Source organism: Varroa destructor, unplaced genomic scaffold, assembly GCF_002443255.2.
Source record: "Varroa destructor unplaced genomic scaffold, Vdes_3.0 BEIS01000002.1, whole genome shotgun sequence".
Lineage (NCBI taxonomy): Eukaryota > Metazoa > Arthropoda > Arachnida > Mesostigmata > Varroidae > Varroa > Varroa destructor.
Genome location: NW_019211455.1, coordinates 21684353 through 21702155, shown reverse-complemented (window position 1 = coordinate 21702155; position 17803 = coordinate 21684353). Strand labels below are relative to the sequence as shown.

Here is a 17803-nt window from a genome sequence, read left to right as displayed (position 1 = left end):
ACACTACGTAGGACATTAAAGGCACACAGGGACAATGCGTTCATCTGTCTGTTATTGTTTTATTATTGTTGATATTCGAGTCAGTTGTGAGAGTCAACCGAGCTGGCCGCATTGAGTTTTGCGGATTCGCCTGAGAAGAACGTTGAATCCCGGTGTGTATAACCTATAGTTATCCCAAGCGTTTGGAGTCTGCAGATTCTTCGGTCATTACTAAAATCAGTTGGTTATGCCGGCATTTTCACAGAACAATATGTACGGAAACCAAATTAAAAAACGGAACTGAGACCTAAAACAGAGCCAGCTTGCAACAACTGCGTAATTAATCATCTCATTAAATTAGCTACCATCAAAAACATCAAGAGGTGATTCTATCTTAACTTGTATAATATACCGTGTTACATATAACATCGTACTTCGTCAAAGCTGTTGGTCGATTTAGGGTTCGTTTGGATAGCTTGTATAGATTTTAATGACAAAAGACGATTGGTTTCTGCACAGCACATCAGTACTGACAATCGGAATAGGAACTAACTCGGACTACTACACCATCAAGCCCAAGTCGAATCAATATTTTAACTAACAGTCACAGAATTAGGTGCATTTCATGGGATCGGTTTCAAATAAAGAATTGTAGACGTCCTAGCTTTTAGACAGTGTTTCTCAAACAAAGAAATCTCCATCGCTAATACTAAACTGTAAAAGATATAATGAACAATGGAATGGAAGCAACCGCACATACTGCGTTCCATATGCAGCGCTATAGATTTATTTGTAAGGTCCCTGAGCGATGAATTACATGTTTTTATAAGAACATATATTCATGAATAAGAGTGCCGTTGACAGCGCTTAATAGTACCCTAAGCTAGCTTTTTTAAAAGTGTGGTCTAATCTTACATGGTGAAATTTATCCAAGCCCCTTCTCGCAAGTGGTCACTGACCTAACCGATTTTTTTTTCGTTTTTTTCCAATGGCAGTGGCGGCACTACGTAACCCGTCCATGTGGATTATAGCTTAACAAAAATCACAATGGCATCTGCGGAGAAGGCGGCCCAAAATGCCGCAGCATCACGTGCTGAACAACTTCGACGCAAGATCGAGAAAAAAAGGAAACTTGAAAAGGATTCACTCCGCGCTGTAGAGGCTTTGCTTGAAAGAGATATTTCCGAAGCTTACTTTGTGTGAGTTCGAAGAACTCTTACCTAAATGCTAACGGGGAAAACGCTTAGCCTATTGAGTGTCGTGTTCGGCAAAAGGTCAAAAGAAAAAACGTCCTAAGCGTGCTAAATAGAAAAACGTTAATTTGCACTTCTATCTAACGTTAGACCCAAACATAGGTTTATACTTTGTGAAGTATTTTGGTATTTAACTGTGCATATGCTTTTTTCGTAGCTGGAAATTTGTTCCTACCTCAACTATGGGCTTACTTCATTACACAAATGTTGCAGTGCTTTAAAAGTTTGTTAGTGCTCTTACCGACTAAGGTGTATTTTAAGAATAATCGAAAAAGAAGTGAGGCCAGACCTATTACAGTAAGCATCCCTTTCTGTAATTATTTGTTCCTATACTCTTTATAAATTGATAGATGTTCATCGGCTAATACCTGCATAGTATTTTTAGAGGTTTAGGGGGTAATTTTGAACTGTTGTGAGCGACATCTGGTGTTGTTTCAGTGAACAATGTCGAATGTTATGGCAACAAGGCTATCAAGATTGCACTGAAGAGCGGGCACTCGGCCTCCTTTGTGGGTACCCACTATGCGACAACCCGGTATCGCCACCAAGCAAAAAATGTCCTCAGTACAAAATCTGCATACGTACGAATAAGGTACGGGCAAAATGTACATTTGTAGTAGAATCTAATCCTGAAATCCTTAAAGAAAACCAGGTTGAGCTAACGCATTAACGCGAACTGGTCCACTCGGGCTTATTATAAGTGTACTTTCAAATCTCATTGCTAGCTTTTTAATGACTGATTCCTTCAATCGATAGCAGATTATTGCACCGAAAGTAGATTACGTATTTCGGATTCAAATGAAACACCTGCGGAAATATTAACAAGACTGTATGCTTCTAGAGTAGATCTAACCCAACCGTCCTACTAAATAGCGATAATATATTGTGACCGTCTTTGCCAGTTACCAAACATATATATTTAGGAGTATCGGATTTGATAAGGCAATTACTTATCGTTTCGGTGCTCAAAACTATAATTGTGTTCCAACTTCATGCAGGTTTTCAAAATGGAAAGCCGGCGGTTGTTTTGCAGTGCATGGTGCTATAAGGCTTCCGAATGGATCAAACGCCAACTGAGCGAGGTTCCCCATTGGCTGATAGAAGAGCCATATAACAAGCCACTTGACATACTTAAAAATGAGAACTTACAAATAAGGGGGGACATCAAAAATGAACAAACAGACAGTTACATCGCGAAAGCAAATCTTCATATTCGTGCTGCCGGACATGAACTCGACGTTAATCCAGACTGTGTAATCTCATCGCCGAGGAGGGTTACCTTTGAGGAGGTACACATTTTTAGCCAAATAATGAGCAGAAGTTTTTTAATATAAGGATATATATATTTTAATATATATTTTGGCATCTTCTCACTGAATTTATGCAAGGTTGTAAATTTCTGCATTTGAGTAGTCAATGGGTCACTTAATGTTTCAGTGAAATACCGAACCATAACTACCAATATTTCTTGATTATTACTTTTATTAATCACATACTATTAATGGATAAAAGTCCCGTAGTTGACATACGTATCTATTTCAGTTTGAGCTCGATAAATGTGTGGACACCCTAGAAAACGTGGCCATCGAAAAGAAACGTTCCCATGCCCTGTCATGGCCGCAAGCCTCAATAATACAACCCGTAATGAGACTGCGAGAGAATTCTGTTAGCCCAAAACCTCCGTCACAAGCAGCCTGCGAACATCAACTGATCATGGGCGCAAGCAGATTGGAAGCTCTCCTTTGCGAGTGGATTACCATCTCTACACTACACTACATAGTAGGCCAAGATCGATTTCTCGAGCTGCGTGCGAAATTTGACAAAGGCAAAAGCAAGCCTATTTCCATTGAGCATGAAGAGTACTTACTGAAGTATGAGAGGCTCTGTCGTTTTCTCGACGAGCAAGACAGGCTCGAAGGCATAACATACGATGACGGAGACTACAGTAATACAACAAAAAAATCTGTAAAGGCGATTCAAAGGAAACCTCGACGAGGGCCTTCGAAGAAGGCTATAGAATTGCCAGATAGCAGTCCCATTATCACCGGAGACAGAACTACTGTCTCAGCCACTGTTGTCGGAGCCACCAATCCAACGGTAGCATCAACAATCGACAACGAAAATGCAAAAACTACCGTTTCTACAGATATAGCGGAACCCGTGCTCCCCCCGGTAGATAAACATCAGCGCCACGCTGCTCGGAAGCAGATTCTGTTTGCTCGCTTAAGACCCATTGCAGACAGGCTTGCCACTCATTTGCCAGTGCCACCACTGCAGATGTCACAAGCTCTTTCGGAGCTCATCGACACATTTAACTTGACAAAGGATAATTGCATGGTACAATCTAAAGAGGCACTAGTTGTATTCTTAGTTATGTTGATGCTCATCGATCGGCGTTCCGGGGGTGAAGGCACAGTGCCAAAAGCTGTCAAAGAACTCCTAACAGTGGCGCTAAATGAGATCAACCTGTCCTGGGGTGACCTAAAAGTGGCACTAAGTAGAGCCACCGATCCTGAAAGGTTATTCAATTGAAAATGAAGTTGTAGTCGAACTTACAGATACGTCACTTTACCTGGAGATCCCAATGAATCATTTTTGCACTAGAAAGGAGGACTCTATCCTATAGGGCGTGGATAGGAGGCGGCTATTGCAATTAGGTAGGTTAGCTAACGAATCGAATAAATTAGATAAAACTATAGAAAGCTTTGCAAACTAAATGATTGCTTTTTCGAGAATTTTCTTTGGAGCATCTATTTAACAATTTAATACAAATCAAAGTATGTATTGTGCTGCGTAGTATCTGTTGAACACATTGTGATAGTACATACAATGTATGTGCGGTAAATCTTTAATGTAAATGTAAAAAAACTTCAATGTAAAAAAAAACTGCTTATGTGAACTTGTTGCTTTCAGATCAAATAAATAGCGTGTTGCAGTCAATAACCCTATACTCCGGTTTTCGTAGATTCTAATTCAGTGAGTACTTATTTTAGTTACTCGAATCGGATAAGTGTGGCACTAACAAACAAGTATAACGAATTCTGCTATCGGAAAACACTGAAACAACCGTCATCTAAAAACGTACACAGTCGAAAACTACATACGATATCGAAACTCTATGTAAACAGATAAAGTTAATTTTTATTGAAAGTTAGGACTACATCCCCATGGTATGAGCCCTTCTTAACTATACATCAAGCCTACACTAGTAAACTAGTATTATAGTTCCCGATATGCTCTTTCTGGAAACACCGTTCCCAAATTCAATGTTACACATCGCAAACAAGCTAACGTAAGACGTAGTGAACTTTAATACATTAGCTCAACATTAATACAACACTAATACAATATTTAGGCAATTCAACAAAATGTACTACGTAAACTAAGGTTTAATTTAAAAGCATCCGCGCGTCAGTTTCTATGCCAACAAATAACAAGGACACCACAACAAAAAAGCTTTTAAACTGTTGATGTAATGTGAATGCCTACTTGCAATTTCATGACATACATATTTAAAAATGTACATGATGCTCCTGTTTGAACTAAGCGGACTCTCAATTTAAAGAAACATGGTAGCGTATACGAAACGTATACCAGTTACGTGGGCGCCTTCTATGTACCATATATAGACTGTATAGGAAAGTGCGTATGTTTAAAGAAAGAGGAACGTTAATAACTGCGCCTAGGCCAGGCAGCAAGAATCGCCTCCGACTCAGAACCATATAAAGATTAGCATGAAGTTATATAGTATAAAGGTGTTCATACTATCACAGTACTGTACGCTTCCACGTCTTTTTTTAAATAAAAATAGTTAATTTATTTTAGCATCTATTCTATCATGCTAAAGAATGACCCGTTGGCGGAGACCTGCTCCGTTTTACCCGTTAGATTATCGTGCCAGCCTGACAATGACAACGAAGTAGAAGACGGAAAAATGCCCATTAAAAATATTACAACACTTGGGAGAATATACTGACTTGAATACGCTGGGATATAATTGCATCAGCCCGCAGAAATTTAGATGGGAACGAATACTCCACATGGGTTGTTGGGCAGAACATCTTTTATGTGTATGGCATGAACTTTTATTAATCACCTGCTATTTACTTATTAAACTTATCCCTTCTGCAACGCACAGACTGTATCAGTTCAGTGTCCCAAAATCAGAGTCTGTTATTCTAGATATTGTGAATCCATCGCTGTAAAAGAATATACCTAATAACTTGCTTTAGTGCGCTCACAAATCGCGCTAAATATGTGAAGCTCCATTAACAATCAATAAACCATATTTGGCGCCAAAACAAGATGGCGACCGCCACGCAGGTGGCTTGTGATCACTGACTTCGAATGGGTCCGACCGATGTTTGTCTTTTGCGTGGGCTACGTGCCGTGACCCCAGTCAAAACCCGTTTTGCCAAAATACACCAAGTGTTTTATGCTCATTTTGTGTTTGTGCTGTTCTGCGCGTCAGCAAAACGTTCATTAATTTGGCGAGTGGCTCTTACAAGAAAAACTGTCCCCTCTGTGAATTCTCTTCGGCCCTAGACGACGTGTTAGTGTTATAATGAAGCGCGCCTACCCTGGCGCTACTGAGAGCGGCGCCGATTGTGAACAAGTTCTTCCCGTAAATGTTGTGGGCAATAATTGCGGCGGCGGCGGCAGCGCTAGTGTGGCAGCAGCTATCGTTGCCGGTAGGCCTTCACATACGGTTGCTCTGACGGCCGGCAACACCAATTTGGTAGTAGTTTCTACATCTGGGACTAACCTTGTCCATACGACAGACGTGGGTATCCATTCCGGGAATGAGCAGCAGTCCATAAAGGTGGCCAAATTAGCAAAGGCTAGCACAGAACCCGAGTCGACCGGTGAACTCGCGGGTCTCGACCAGCTTGAGCTTACGGTAACGGAGACTGGTACAGGCGAAGATGTCGGCGGAGCGGAGCAGGCAGAAGAGGTTCTGTTAGTGGAGGCGATACAGTCTGGAGGGGATCTTATAGCAGTGCCTGCTGGAACAGTTGTTGACGATACGGGGGCGGCAGTCGCGGGGGTTTTAGGAGATGTCACAGCTACTGTAACGACAGCGGCTTCGGAGACGGTAGCAACTGAAACCGTCGTTGTTCAAGTTGCTGCTCCTCATAGCATCGTGAATAATACTAACGAAGGTCAGACGAATATTGAGGGTGGTAAGGAATGACTAGTTTTGCGTCAAACACAATTGGCAAACGATTGACACAAATATATTGAGATTGACACAAATAACATCTATCAGTCGCAACCATCATGTAAATGCGATCGATTACAAGGTTGGCGTTGGTCTTCGGGTTCGAACAAAAAAAAACCATAGGGCCTTTGTTTCTACGCCAGATTCATCAAGTTATGTAAAGCCTTACGTTTAGTATATTTCTTCTGTTTTACAGTACTAAAAATCCTATTTGTTTCGTAGCGCGACAGTTTTGTTGCAGCATAGACTTGCTCTAAAATGATGAAGTTCACTATGCTCTTAGTATTTTACAGAGCGGTATACAAAATTATGTTCAAAAATGCGTTGTAAAGTAGCCTCGAAATCGGTATAAGGTTGCGGTAACATCGTTGTTTTGTGTTAGCGTTCCCGAACTATACGTGGATTTATACATATTTAGTTAACAACGAAAATATCAAATGAAATCCATTTCACACCAAGGTATTTTAGTAGTATGCCCCTTGATGTTTACGATATTCCCGGTACTCTTGTTCGGTTTAATGTTGATTTTCTAAAAACCGCATCAAAGGTGAACAGACAAACCACGTCGGCCACTTAATTAGACACTGCATTAGTGCCAGTTGTGGGTCCTAGCTAACTTCACACGTTTCATTTCTTACTGTCGTTAAGTCACTTACCCAAAACTTTTTGCTGACCCTATTAGGGTCAACATTCATGAGTATTCGTCACCACTAATATATAATCTCAGTCTGTCTCTTTCTATCAAGCGCTGTTTACATATTTGGCACCCCTAGCTTTAAATGCATAAACCTGCTACTCCACATCAAAAAACACACGAATTAGCATAGCATAATTTGCACAAAAAAGTTCTACTAGAAAGCAAACGAGAGTGTAGCTATTGACTGAACCACTTTCGCAAAGTGGCACGGCCATTTAAATAATGTAGTTGGTTATGGTAGTACTGTAGTTGAAACTTTCGTTGAACCTTTTTAAACCCCTTTCACATAATGGTTCTCGTCTTGTTGAAGAGTGTGGCGTAGGATCTCGTGTGTTGTAATACGAATAATTATTACGAATTTTATATCCAATGGTATTTTTCGACAGGAGTACCTTTTGTTGTCCGTTGTTGATTTTGCCGATAGGCCCAAGCTGAAAGTTGTCATTTGTTCATTTCGAAACAGCACTGGTGCTCATGAGCATTTGTATCAAGCTTATTACAGAATTGGTCTGCCGCATGTTTATCCTTTTCTATATTTTTGTGTCAGCAGATGGGGTTACATATGAAACCGTTCAAGGATCTGTTGGCCTGTCCAACGATACCGTAACTGCTGTGGAATGGCCTGGTGAACGTAGTGGTGAAACTGAGGTACCCGTCGGTGGCGATGAAGACGAGGCGCTTTCTGGAGGAACGTCTATTATGGATGACGAATGGCTGGAAGAAGGAGATGGCACCTGGCCTCCGATCTGGACACGCGAAATGTGGCTCGAACGCCGGGCAAAGCACCACTGGCTTTCGGCCCGCGAAAGCCGACTTGGCTGCAGGTTTCGATTCAAAACAGATTGTTCAATACTATAGTTTAGTCACTCGTTAGTTGCGATCAAATACAGAGTAAATGAGAACTCTATGTACCGCCCTACTTCATATTCTTTAGAATATCGAACATATATAGAAATATAATGATTGGGTATAATAGCAAGTGGTGCACTTTTTTCAGGTACTGTCTGCGTGTCAAGTATATGGGTACGAGTGCTGGAGATTCTATAGACGTCTCATCGGAATGGGTCTCATATTCAATAGCCTATAGCGGCGAAACCCGTGAACAACAACTAAAGTCGCTTCGTAATAAAATTCAGCGACACGAGGTATCTAAAGCTCACGTAAAGGCAGAGGAGCTTATTAATAACAATAAAAACAACCTACCGACCCACAGTCAAGTTACGCAAACACTGAATAAACAAGTTCATATGACCGCCCAGGTGTTCAAAGATGTGTACGCGCTGGTTAAAGAAAGCATTGATTTCGAAGTGTACGAAGCAACCTTTCAAGCGAATTTAAAATATAAATCCTATCGAGATTTTGCAATTTATCAAGAATTTGAAGCGGTATCGATAGTTTGGCATATTGCCGAGCAAATAAGATCGCAGCTTGTTCGCCAAGTAATGAGCCACCGGTTTCCTTTGGCCGTTGTCGTTGACCACGTTGAGGGATATCTTACCTCAGCACAGAGCGTCTTTCTGATCTATCTCCGGATTCGCTCAGAGTCGTCAGGTTTACGAAATGTTTTCTGGGACGCGATACCATACCCCTCGACAAACGACCCAAGTATGGGTCCTATGCCCGTTGTATCCCAATCACTACTTGATGGGGGCTTCACAGTGGATTTCCTTAGTCAACACCTGATGTGCTTTGTGACCGACCCGCTCGGCGTACATCTTGGCGCCGGATCAAATCTATGCCATCAGTTGGCGCTTTCATTTGACAAAATTGTGATATGGTATGTGCTTGCATATAGGTTAGAGGAGATGGTTTTAGCGACGATGCGTAAACTCGCAGCACCAAACTATATTGGTCAATTGTACGAGACTCTGTTTGCCCTGACGCAACTGAGCGACCGTAATCTTCAGGAGCTGCTTATTAACACACCTTCAGTACACGATCAGGTGTTGCGGGTGGGTCAGTTGTTTCAGCCAGCTGATGTGGCGTCCACGTTTAAAGCGGTCTCAGCTCTCAGTGAATCGTACGCAATTCTCTATATGTACATGATCCAGGCAGGCAATGATACAACGCGATCCGAAGCGGAGAAACGCAAATATTCATTTGCTAAAGGCCTTATGGAGAGCGAACAGTTTGTTCGAGAGCTTGCCCTTGTTTACGACGTCCTTAAGCTTTTGCACGATACGCGGATGCAAGTTGATTGCACTGATTGCGACATGGCACGAGCTGACTCGGTGCTCGTCCAGGCGATGGAGGGTCTAATGACGTTACGACAGCAGCCTGGCCCATTCGAAACTGCTGCCCTAACTGAGCTGCAACCAGGAGGCTCACGAATGTTCATTAATGTTGGTCCTCTTATTGATAACCCACTTCTGCAGGCGCCAAACCGTGCCGCTTTCATGGACCATATCGTCGAACTATCCCGCGAAAACATGATTTCTATCTCTGGTCTAGCTGAACACCTCGTTGAGAACTTCATCCGCGATCTGCACACGATTAATCTTACAAATTGGCCACCGAATGCACCGGTGACGTTTGCCGACGAATCTGTTCGACGGCTCTGCTCCGTCTTCGAGCTGGAGGATCGTGAAGCCGACATTCGGGAGGCGTTCCGCAATTTTGTACGAACCGGTCGGCAAGCCGGAGCGATCTCGCAAGATATGGTGCTCCTTCAAAATCATGCAAACGTCTTCCCCTGCTCAAGTGAAATGTGTGCCGACGTTGTCGAAAAGATAAACAAATGCAAGCCCGCCAGAGCAGTGGAGAGTATACGGAGTTTGTCGGCATCTCTGTTTGTCCATGTGAACGGCGACAGTATTTTCGTGCCACTCCCGTTGGTGCGAACATGGTGTGTAAAATATCCGCTTGCCACCGAATCAAAGACACCGAAGAAGAAAAAGCCACTGGAGGAAGAAAATTGCAGTGTGACGTCAGCACGAACAGCTAATGAAATCAGCCAGGGACAACAGCAAAGTGAGGAGAGCTTCGTTGCGGTGCTACAGGAGTAAGCTTTTGAAGGATTTTAAAAATACCGAATAAGATTGCCTGTAACGAGTTTAAGTTTGTATACTAAGTGTGTATATAGGACAATACTTTCAATGATCTGATGGATCCCCTTTTATTTCTGACATTTACATAGGTTCGCCAACCTATCACACTCTTTCTAGTTTATCATGTGCCGGCTTGAATAAAAATTGTCGGCGTATTCGAGTATTCAATTGTAGTTTGGACAAAGCAGGCATAAAATCATAGGTCCTAGACTATATATATATATATAGTCTGCATATATATATGCATATTCGTGTCCTACATTCGCGTTGCACAGCACGCGTTCAGTATGACAGAAAAAACAAGTTAACGGCAATGTATAGCCAGATGAGGTATAGTAGGTACTTTATTATTTTAATGTTTCAAAGTGTATCAAGCCGCCTTTACACGTTTTAATGTGAAAAATTATATCAGTCTTTTTGCACGGGGTAATTAAGAGGCACTTCAGAAGATCTTCTCCTCTGTTCACATTAATCACACGTGATCAGTTTACATTAGCCGCGCCTACAGTTGTGCCAATAAAAAATATCTGTAACAGACGTGTGCTTTTATGTTACTTTGTTGAGTTAAAAATACAGTGGCCAGCTTAAATACACCATGATATTACATGCATGATGCTAAGGAATATCTCAATATATTCAGCTATTAATAAAAAATGACTTTTCTAAAAAAATCATTGTAATTTTGAGTGAATATATTTACACGGACTTCGAAATTGTATAGACGCTCGTCAACAATTCAAAACGAAAAGTAAAATAAGAACAGGAATAATTACTGCCTACTAGTTTAGTTAATCTAAGTAGCGTATTACTATAGAGCTATATAGGTTGAGTATAACTGTAATAAATTCGAACTTTTACACAAGCCGTCAAGTTAATTGGAGTGGAAAAAAACAGTGGGATGAGTACCATGTCCGTTTCAACGAGAGGCATAATTGATAGATGGCGAGCAACTAATTCATTGTAAGGTGCTGTTCGTTTTCCAATATGCCTTTTGTATATCAGCTGTACATGTATTGCTATATTTAACTTGCATCATTAGTATTAACTGTAGGCAGATCATTTATGAGGTGCTTGTAAAATAAATGGTTGTAGTTATCCAAACGTATTTTGGTATTTTCATTTAATACCATAAAAGGTATAAAATGTTGTGTGTCGCAGAATGTTTTCGAGCATATACACTAGGACTATACGGCGCCTGAATTCGATGTAAAAGACTGTTTACAGGTGGCAGTGCCCAACGTACCCATTGAAAAGACATTCGGTAAAAGTCTAAGCCAATAGCGCAGGTCGCGTTAAACAAAAAAAAAAAACAACTGGATTGTGTGACGAGAAAAATGGTTGTCTTGCTTTTTTGATCCAGTGTAATAAGGCTACGGATTATTATATTAATAATTTTCCGTTTCGATTTTTAATACTGTATCTTGTAAGAGTAGCCCAGAAAAAGTAGTTGTTCAATTGTTCTTTCTTATTCCAACCAATAATTTTATTAAGATTATAATGAGCCAACCAAACTCATTTTGAGATAAATTTTTTTACTTCGCACATTGCAGAGATCGTACCTACGATTTAGCCATTTCTGCTGCTTTACGTTTTCTCGATCTTGCGTATTTAACCGCTTTTAGTAATTTAATTTGGAACGTGTAGAGCGAAATTCTTCCCAGAATGTATATGCATGTAGTTTATACTGGAGAGATATCTTCTCTTAATATTACATTGGAAATACGTATCTTCGATTTCTATTTAGATTTCATTCATGCATGAAGTGATCTTTTATTAAAAAAGTAAAAAGATACGAGTGCAAATACCTTTACGAAAAACTTCTTTCTGACGAAAAAAAAAAAGGAAAACGATTTTTGCTTGGTAGGAATGTTTGTCTCCGGACGAGAAAGAGCTGATAACATAAATTTAAGCGCGACTGTTCGCCATCTGAAAAAATGTTTTTCCCGCTTTTCTGCTATACCTAACTTAGCCATAGGCATTGAGTTCCGGATACGGTAGCGGCTGAATAATTTTCCTTGAGCTGCAAGATGTGCATCATTGTTCTTTCTAGTTCACTGTACCGCTAATCTCTTCTACTTACATATAAAGTGCCGTATTGTGAAAAACCTGCATTTTGTTAGTATTTCAATAGACTTAATCTCTCAGAAATTAGCCGTTTGCCTACTAAGTGCAATACCGCGGTAGCACCAATGATTTCACCTGTCAATAACAAAACACGCCCATTACGAATCAGGTTTTCAATGAATTAAAAAAATGAATACGGATCAAAATATGATGTCGTGGGATGTTCATTCGACCATAGACGCGTCATCTGTTAATGTAGTTCAATAGTTTTAATAAATATGTCCATCACAAATTACGTTCATTTTTTTCTTAATTTTTTATCAACTACTAGATAAACATATTTTAAAGGCAATATTTTTGGAGTCCTTCAACACCTACCGTTTTTAGGAATTACCGGCTTTAATTAATATTCTTAATATTTACCTGATATAACCTAGACTGTCGATTTCGGTACTAGATGCATTTCAGGTTGCCAAATATTATCAAGTTATATCCTTAAGTTACGCCTCGACCCTGCTTAGATATCTTGTTAGCTAAATATGTAGGGTAGAAAGGTCATTAATAGTGCCATCTATGAGCGAAGTTTTACGTGAAGTATGTATATATGCACATATAGGAATATTGCTGTGAATAATAAAACAGTTGTCGATAAACTGCGATTTGTTTGGCCTCAAGCAGCTTGTACAAATTTGGGCCGCACTTGCTTAGGAATTAGTATATTACCAACGTTCGCAGTGCGCATTTTTACATTTTTCCGCGCTACCGGGGTATGTTTTCCAACACACGCTACATATTTTTTCCATTCATTGAGAGTTGTCCGCCATGGCAAACAAATAGCTGTGTAGGGTCACCTGACTTATGGTGGTCAATGGCCCCCTGGTTACGCGGTTGCACCTTCTCAGAAATCCCGGCGTTGCTTGTCCAACCTTCACCAGTAACATTAAGCGTGCGGCTCTCCGGACAGTCAAACCCAGCAGTCGAATCACAATTCGAGCACCGTATTTTCTGGCTGTTAGCTGCAGCTGCGTTGAGCAAAAACACTAGGCGAGGAAGAAGCTCCTAGAGCAACCTGTTTTCCGTTGCTAGGGCTTCAACTTTTCCGTGACCGTTCGAGTCACACGCTCGACTAAGCCGATGCATCGTGGGTGTCCGAAACCCTTTTAATGTCACCGATGCGGCTCCACCGGAGGTAGTCTGCGACCCGCCGCGATGTAAAGAAGATCGCATTGTCCGTCACGAAAGTGCCGAAGTCCTCGAAAGAGTGCTGCACGGCTTCTGCCGCCCGGATCACGACACCATACGACACCTTCCGCACCGGTACAAGCTGGGTAAAACGGCTGTAATAGTCGACTAAGACCAAGACCAAGAACTTGGAAGACCATACCGCCAGGAAATTTTAAGAAGCTTATTAAGTCTTTTCTAACTTTCTCAAGGCAGGGTTTCGCATCGCGCCTCTTTTGGTCTCAATCTTGCTGCTGCTTACATACATTAGTGGAATGCTGACGGTAACGACCTTAAAGTGTGCCCCATAAGTTTATGGTTGGACTTTCTGTGGTCGGCATTACAACGAAATCCTTCGCGTTGACTACAGCATAGAGCGAGTTTGCGATCAGTACAAAACGCGTAAATTAGCGATAATGCGAGGTCAAGCCCAGGAAGCTCTTCAACTTCCTAGCCGACGGGCAGGCAGAGCTGCCATCATCCAGTTCTTCCCGGGACCCTGATCATCACCTCCTGAGTTGCGGAATGCGTTTCTTTGCTTTCGGCTGCGGGTCCGCGGATTCGATAGTCGCTAGTTTGTTTGCAAGTGAATCATCTGTGTGTCGAGGTTAAGTGATTAGACTGTGTCCTAATCGAGGTAGACAAGATCCATTAGGCACTTCTGTTTATCAGCATCTGGAGAGTTGCATAGCATAGTTCACACGTCATCCTCTGCCTTTTGCAATTTATTGCAGCTAGGAATGAATTGGTAGGTGAATCGCCGATCGTGTGCTGCACAAGATAGGTATGGCCGTACTAACTCATGAGAAGTTCATTGTTTTATTGGCCCATCGATCTCTTCATTCGCTATATTCATTCGGAGCAATCCAATTCTTGATGACGCAATCTTCTAATTACGGGAGCCCCATAGGCAAAGACTAGAATCCCGTAAGCTGCAGTATAATGCTAAAATCATTCTTTCGTAGCTTGTACAGTGCTGCTCCTGGCGGTATAACGTATGAGCGGGCAACTGCCTTTTCATACAAGCTAAAACTTCCTCGTTAAACACGGTTTGTCTAAGATCAGATTATTCGTGGAGGTTGTCGACGACTGGAAACAGCTCTTCGGCCCGTCGTCGCGACAATAATCAGCAGGTCCCGCTGCTCTGCTCTTGGAAATTAAAGCATATAGAATGTATTTGTCAAGCGCCATGTGGTTCAGTTGTGGCAGGTCGAGTGGAGGACTGGCGCTGGGACAGTAGGTTTATAGGACTGCCTCAAGCGTAGAGTGTGCTTACAATGCGTCTTCATCGTCTGCATCCAGACGTCTCTTACGAGACGATCCAGCTTGTCGCCGAAGATTATCATTTATCTGGATCAGTTATTTTTTTCATCCGAGATTTGATCCGCTGTCACTGCCAACAAAATGCTTCGAATTGCGAAACTGCTACAGGTGAAATGTCCTTAATCGACCTTAAGCAGCCCCTTAGATAAAGATTTCGACCACAGGGGTTAGAAATTATGATATTTTTAATGTTCGTGGCTCAGTGTATATACTTTTATTTCCAGCAATGATTAATATTCGTTGCCTTTCTAGCAGTTCTGCTGATATTTAGCTGAATAAAGCGTCAATCCTATTTCTCTACAGAATTTGCTATACTCTCAGGGACTCAGGTATTAAGTATAAACCTCTACGCGATTGACGAAAAAGTGAAGGGAATTATTTTTAACGCTGTGAGGACTCAGTGACATAATAATGTCACTTGTTGTATGCAACAATTTTTGGTTTTCTTTATCTTCTCCTAAAAAAAATAGAACATAGATTTTTATGCTAGAAACGTTGTCGCTACCGCGGTAGGAAACGAAGCAACGAGTTCGTTAAGGCAAATATAAACTCAATGAACGTTTTCTCCAGAAGGCAGGTGTTCTCGAGGTGATGACATGCTATCGGCTGCAGTAGATTTTGGCACCATGATGCATGCAAATTTATTTACGAACATAAAGGTGGCACGTATAGCAAACTGTTTAAACACAACAAGTAGATATACTTTTTAATACGTCTGTTCCGTCAAGACGAGTTTATATCCCGCTTGTACTCCCACATAATGATACCACTATTAGCATATTGTTACACACTGCATCGAGACTCACAGTTGTTGATTATGTGCTGTAGATAACCATCGTATTAGTACTGCTGAACAGTACACAGTCGTCTTAGTAAACAAGAAATTCTATCTAGATTCAACTGAAAGATTATATTAGTTGTATTGGAAATAGAGGATTATATAAACCTTCCCTAATATGTGTGTAGTTTTATATATTAATGGAGTAACAAAACTAAGTAAAAATACCTGCTGATAACAGACAACAGCTTCCAAATAGATGTCTACATTTGCGTTCGATTTTTCAACGGGACGCAGCGCTGCAATTTCGGCTTAAGGTGTCAGTTATTTTCCTACATAAAATATGGGTCAGTTAACAAGCTTTCTGGGTGCGTAATTCACGTGTATATTTTGGAGGTCTTACTTTGTTGACTGAAAAAAAATCCGAAAGCCTGCGATTTGACAAGGAACATGAGATGGAAAGCTCAATTTAAGGCTGCTACCTGGATTTCTATAAGGCTGCAATTACTTTAGAAGTTCCTGAGCTGAATTAATTTCATTCCACTCTAAGCATTATAATTTTGCGTTGCACTCAGTAATCCATGTTCCTAAATTCGTTGATAATATTGTCTGGAACGTTGTTGGGCTGAGCTCTGCTTGTAAGCAAGTGGGAATTTGTTTTGCTTAGCCTTGTATCTTCCTCGTCCCCACACAGCCCCACTGAATAAACACAGTTTAATTTTAGAGAACGGGGCATCTCATCGTTTTTTTTTGATTGTTTGTTTTTTTCTTTGTTTGATTGTTAGATAAAGTTTTAGTATCGTTTAGATTATGGATGGAAGTTTTAAACATATATATTTTAGGCTTATATATTTAAAGATGGCGCTTTTGTTGTATTTCAAAGCAACGAAATGTCTCTGTCCTCCGCGAAAAGCCACGTTTAGGTCATCTACCCCACATATGCAATAAGACCCATGTCAACTTCGACTATTAAAACCACCATAAATCCTTACTCTTCGAGAATAAGCTTTACCACTGTTTTCAATCCTTTTTAATCTCAATTCTGTATCAAACACCTACGCGTGTGATACTTCCGTATAGAATTATCGCGACGATTGGAAAACAGTTTTAAACACCAGCTCAACCGTTACATCTCTAGACCAAGATTTCAAACCCATTTCAAACTACAACTCTGGCTTTACCAAACAGCAGCAATGGCTTTAAGTCCGTTAAGAATAACAGCGATAGGATTGCGACGAAATCATATCGAAGTGTATAGCACCTTCTCATCGTAAATAGAAATCATGTTACACCAGCGCTTCTTTTTTGTTGCAACAAAGAAAGCTATGGGAACGGTTAGTTTAACCGATGTAAATTCAAACACGTGCGTTCGAAATAGACGAAAAGCGTGTACATTGTACTCACAGGATGTCACAGAAACTACATCAGCTTACGCGAACCACGACCGGCTCGCAGTGATTGTCCGTTTGGCACACCAGCAGCGAGCAGCTTTTTCTAGGGTCGGCATTGATGACGAATATCCGCAACCATAGAAGCATCCATTGCGACATTTCCAGAAATCATACCTTTCCGTAATCACGGAAGCTACGAATATTATGATTAAAAATACTTTTTACTGATAAATTTCGCGATAATATTTCGTAAAACAAGATATGGAGCCGGAGTTACGATGGTGAAATCGGACTACAACAACGACAGCAGCAATTACTGGTGGTATTAGTTTAGTGGCCGCCACTTTAGCATAGAGTCAATGTCAATTTGCTTTCAAAAGCGCCTTGCACTTTAAGTGACCATTCAATCTATGTTTGCTGATCATTTGTGAATGAGTCGCTTGCTTCCTGCTTTGCACGCCGGCTGTAGCAATGTGTATTGGATCATAAATAAATACCCTGCTGCGCAAACAAATTGACATGGATTTCTAAGTATTTGACGCTTAGATGGCCGATATAATACAATGCAATATTTTCTCTTCTGGTTTTAAACTAGCTGTTAATATATGCAAGTATTAAACAGTCAACATTACAAGGTGCGTATTTGATCAGTCTATTAAGAACATTCGTTAAGACTTCTTCTTTGGTATCAACGTACCCATAAACATGTGCTAGCATTGTAAACTAGAGATATTCTATGATTTCCTCGTACCCGCATTTCTATCCGAAATGGATTCTATTTACTGGACATTAATAAGAAAACCCTTGCATATGCCTGAGATGGTAGAGT

General features: G+C 40.9%; 2 protein-coding genes and 1 long non-coding RNA gene across 5 annotated transcripts; 2 read left to right on the top strand and 1 right to left on the bottom strand.

The window, feature by feature from the left end:
• Window positions 1-20: 20 nt before the first annotated feature.
• On the top strand, window positions 21-4204 carry LOC111245048 (putative RNA polymerase II subunit B1 CTD phosphatase Rpap2). Of its 2 annotated transcripts, none has more exons than XM_022792807.2 (5): window positions 21-152; window positions 975-1178; window positions 1671-1824; window positions 2231-2521; window positions 2775-4204. In XM_022792807.2, exons 2-5 carry the CDS (start codon window positions 1027-1029, stop codon window positions 3762-3764), a joined length of 1587 nt encoding a protein of 528 aa, XP_022648542.1. In that variant the 5' UTR covers window positions 21-152; window positions 975-1026; the 3' UTR covers window positions 3765-4204. The 2 variants fall into 2 exon arrangements, with proteins under 2 accessions (XP_022648542.1, XP_022648543.1); XM_022792808.2 differs by lacking the exon at window positions 21-152 and adding an exon at window positions 180-362.
• A 1592-nt stretch (window positions 4205-5796) lies between these two features.
• Window positions 5797-11302, top strand: LOC111245045 (E3 SUMO-protein ligase KIAA1586-like). 2 transcript variants are annotated; one of them, XM_022792802.2, is made up of 3 exons: window positions 5797-6394; window positions 7701-7974; window positions 8148-11302. In XM_022792802.2, the coding sequence occupies exons 1-3, from the start codon at window positions 5797-5799 to the stop codon at window positions 10153-10155; spliced, it is 2880 nt and encodes a 959-aa protein (XP_022648537.1). In that variant the 3' UTR covers window positions 10156-11302. The 2 variants fall into 2 exon arrangements, with proteins under 2 accessions (XP_022648537.1, XP_022648536.1); XM_022792801.2 differs by having other exon boundaries at window positions 5797-6415.
• LOC147757506 (uncharacterized) lies at window positions 6581-17321 on the bottom strand. The gene is made up of 2 exons (XR_015321728.1): window positions 16988-17321; window positions 6581-7968 (listed from the first exon to the last, which is right to left on the bottom strand). It is a non-coding gene; the product is annotated as an uncharacterized LOC147757506 (long non-coding RNA).
• Between the last annotated feature and the right edge of the window lie 482 nt (window positions 17322-17803).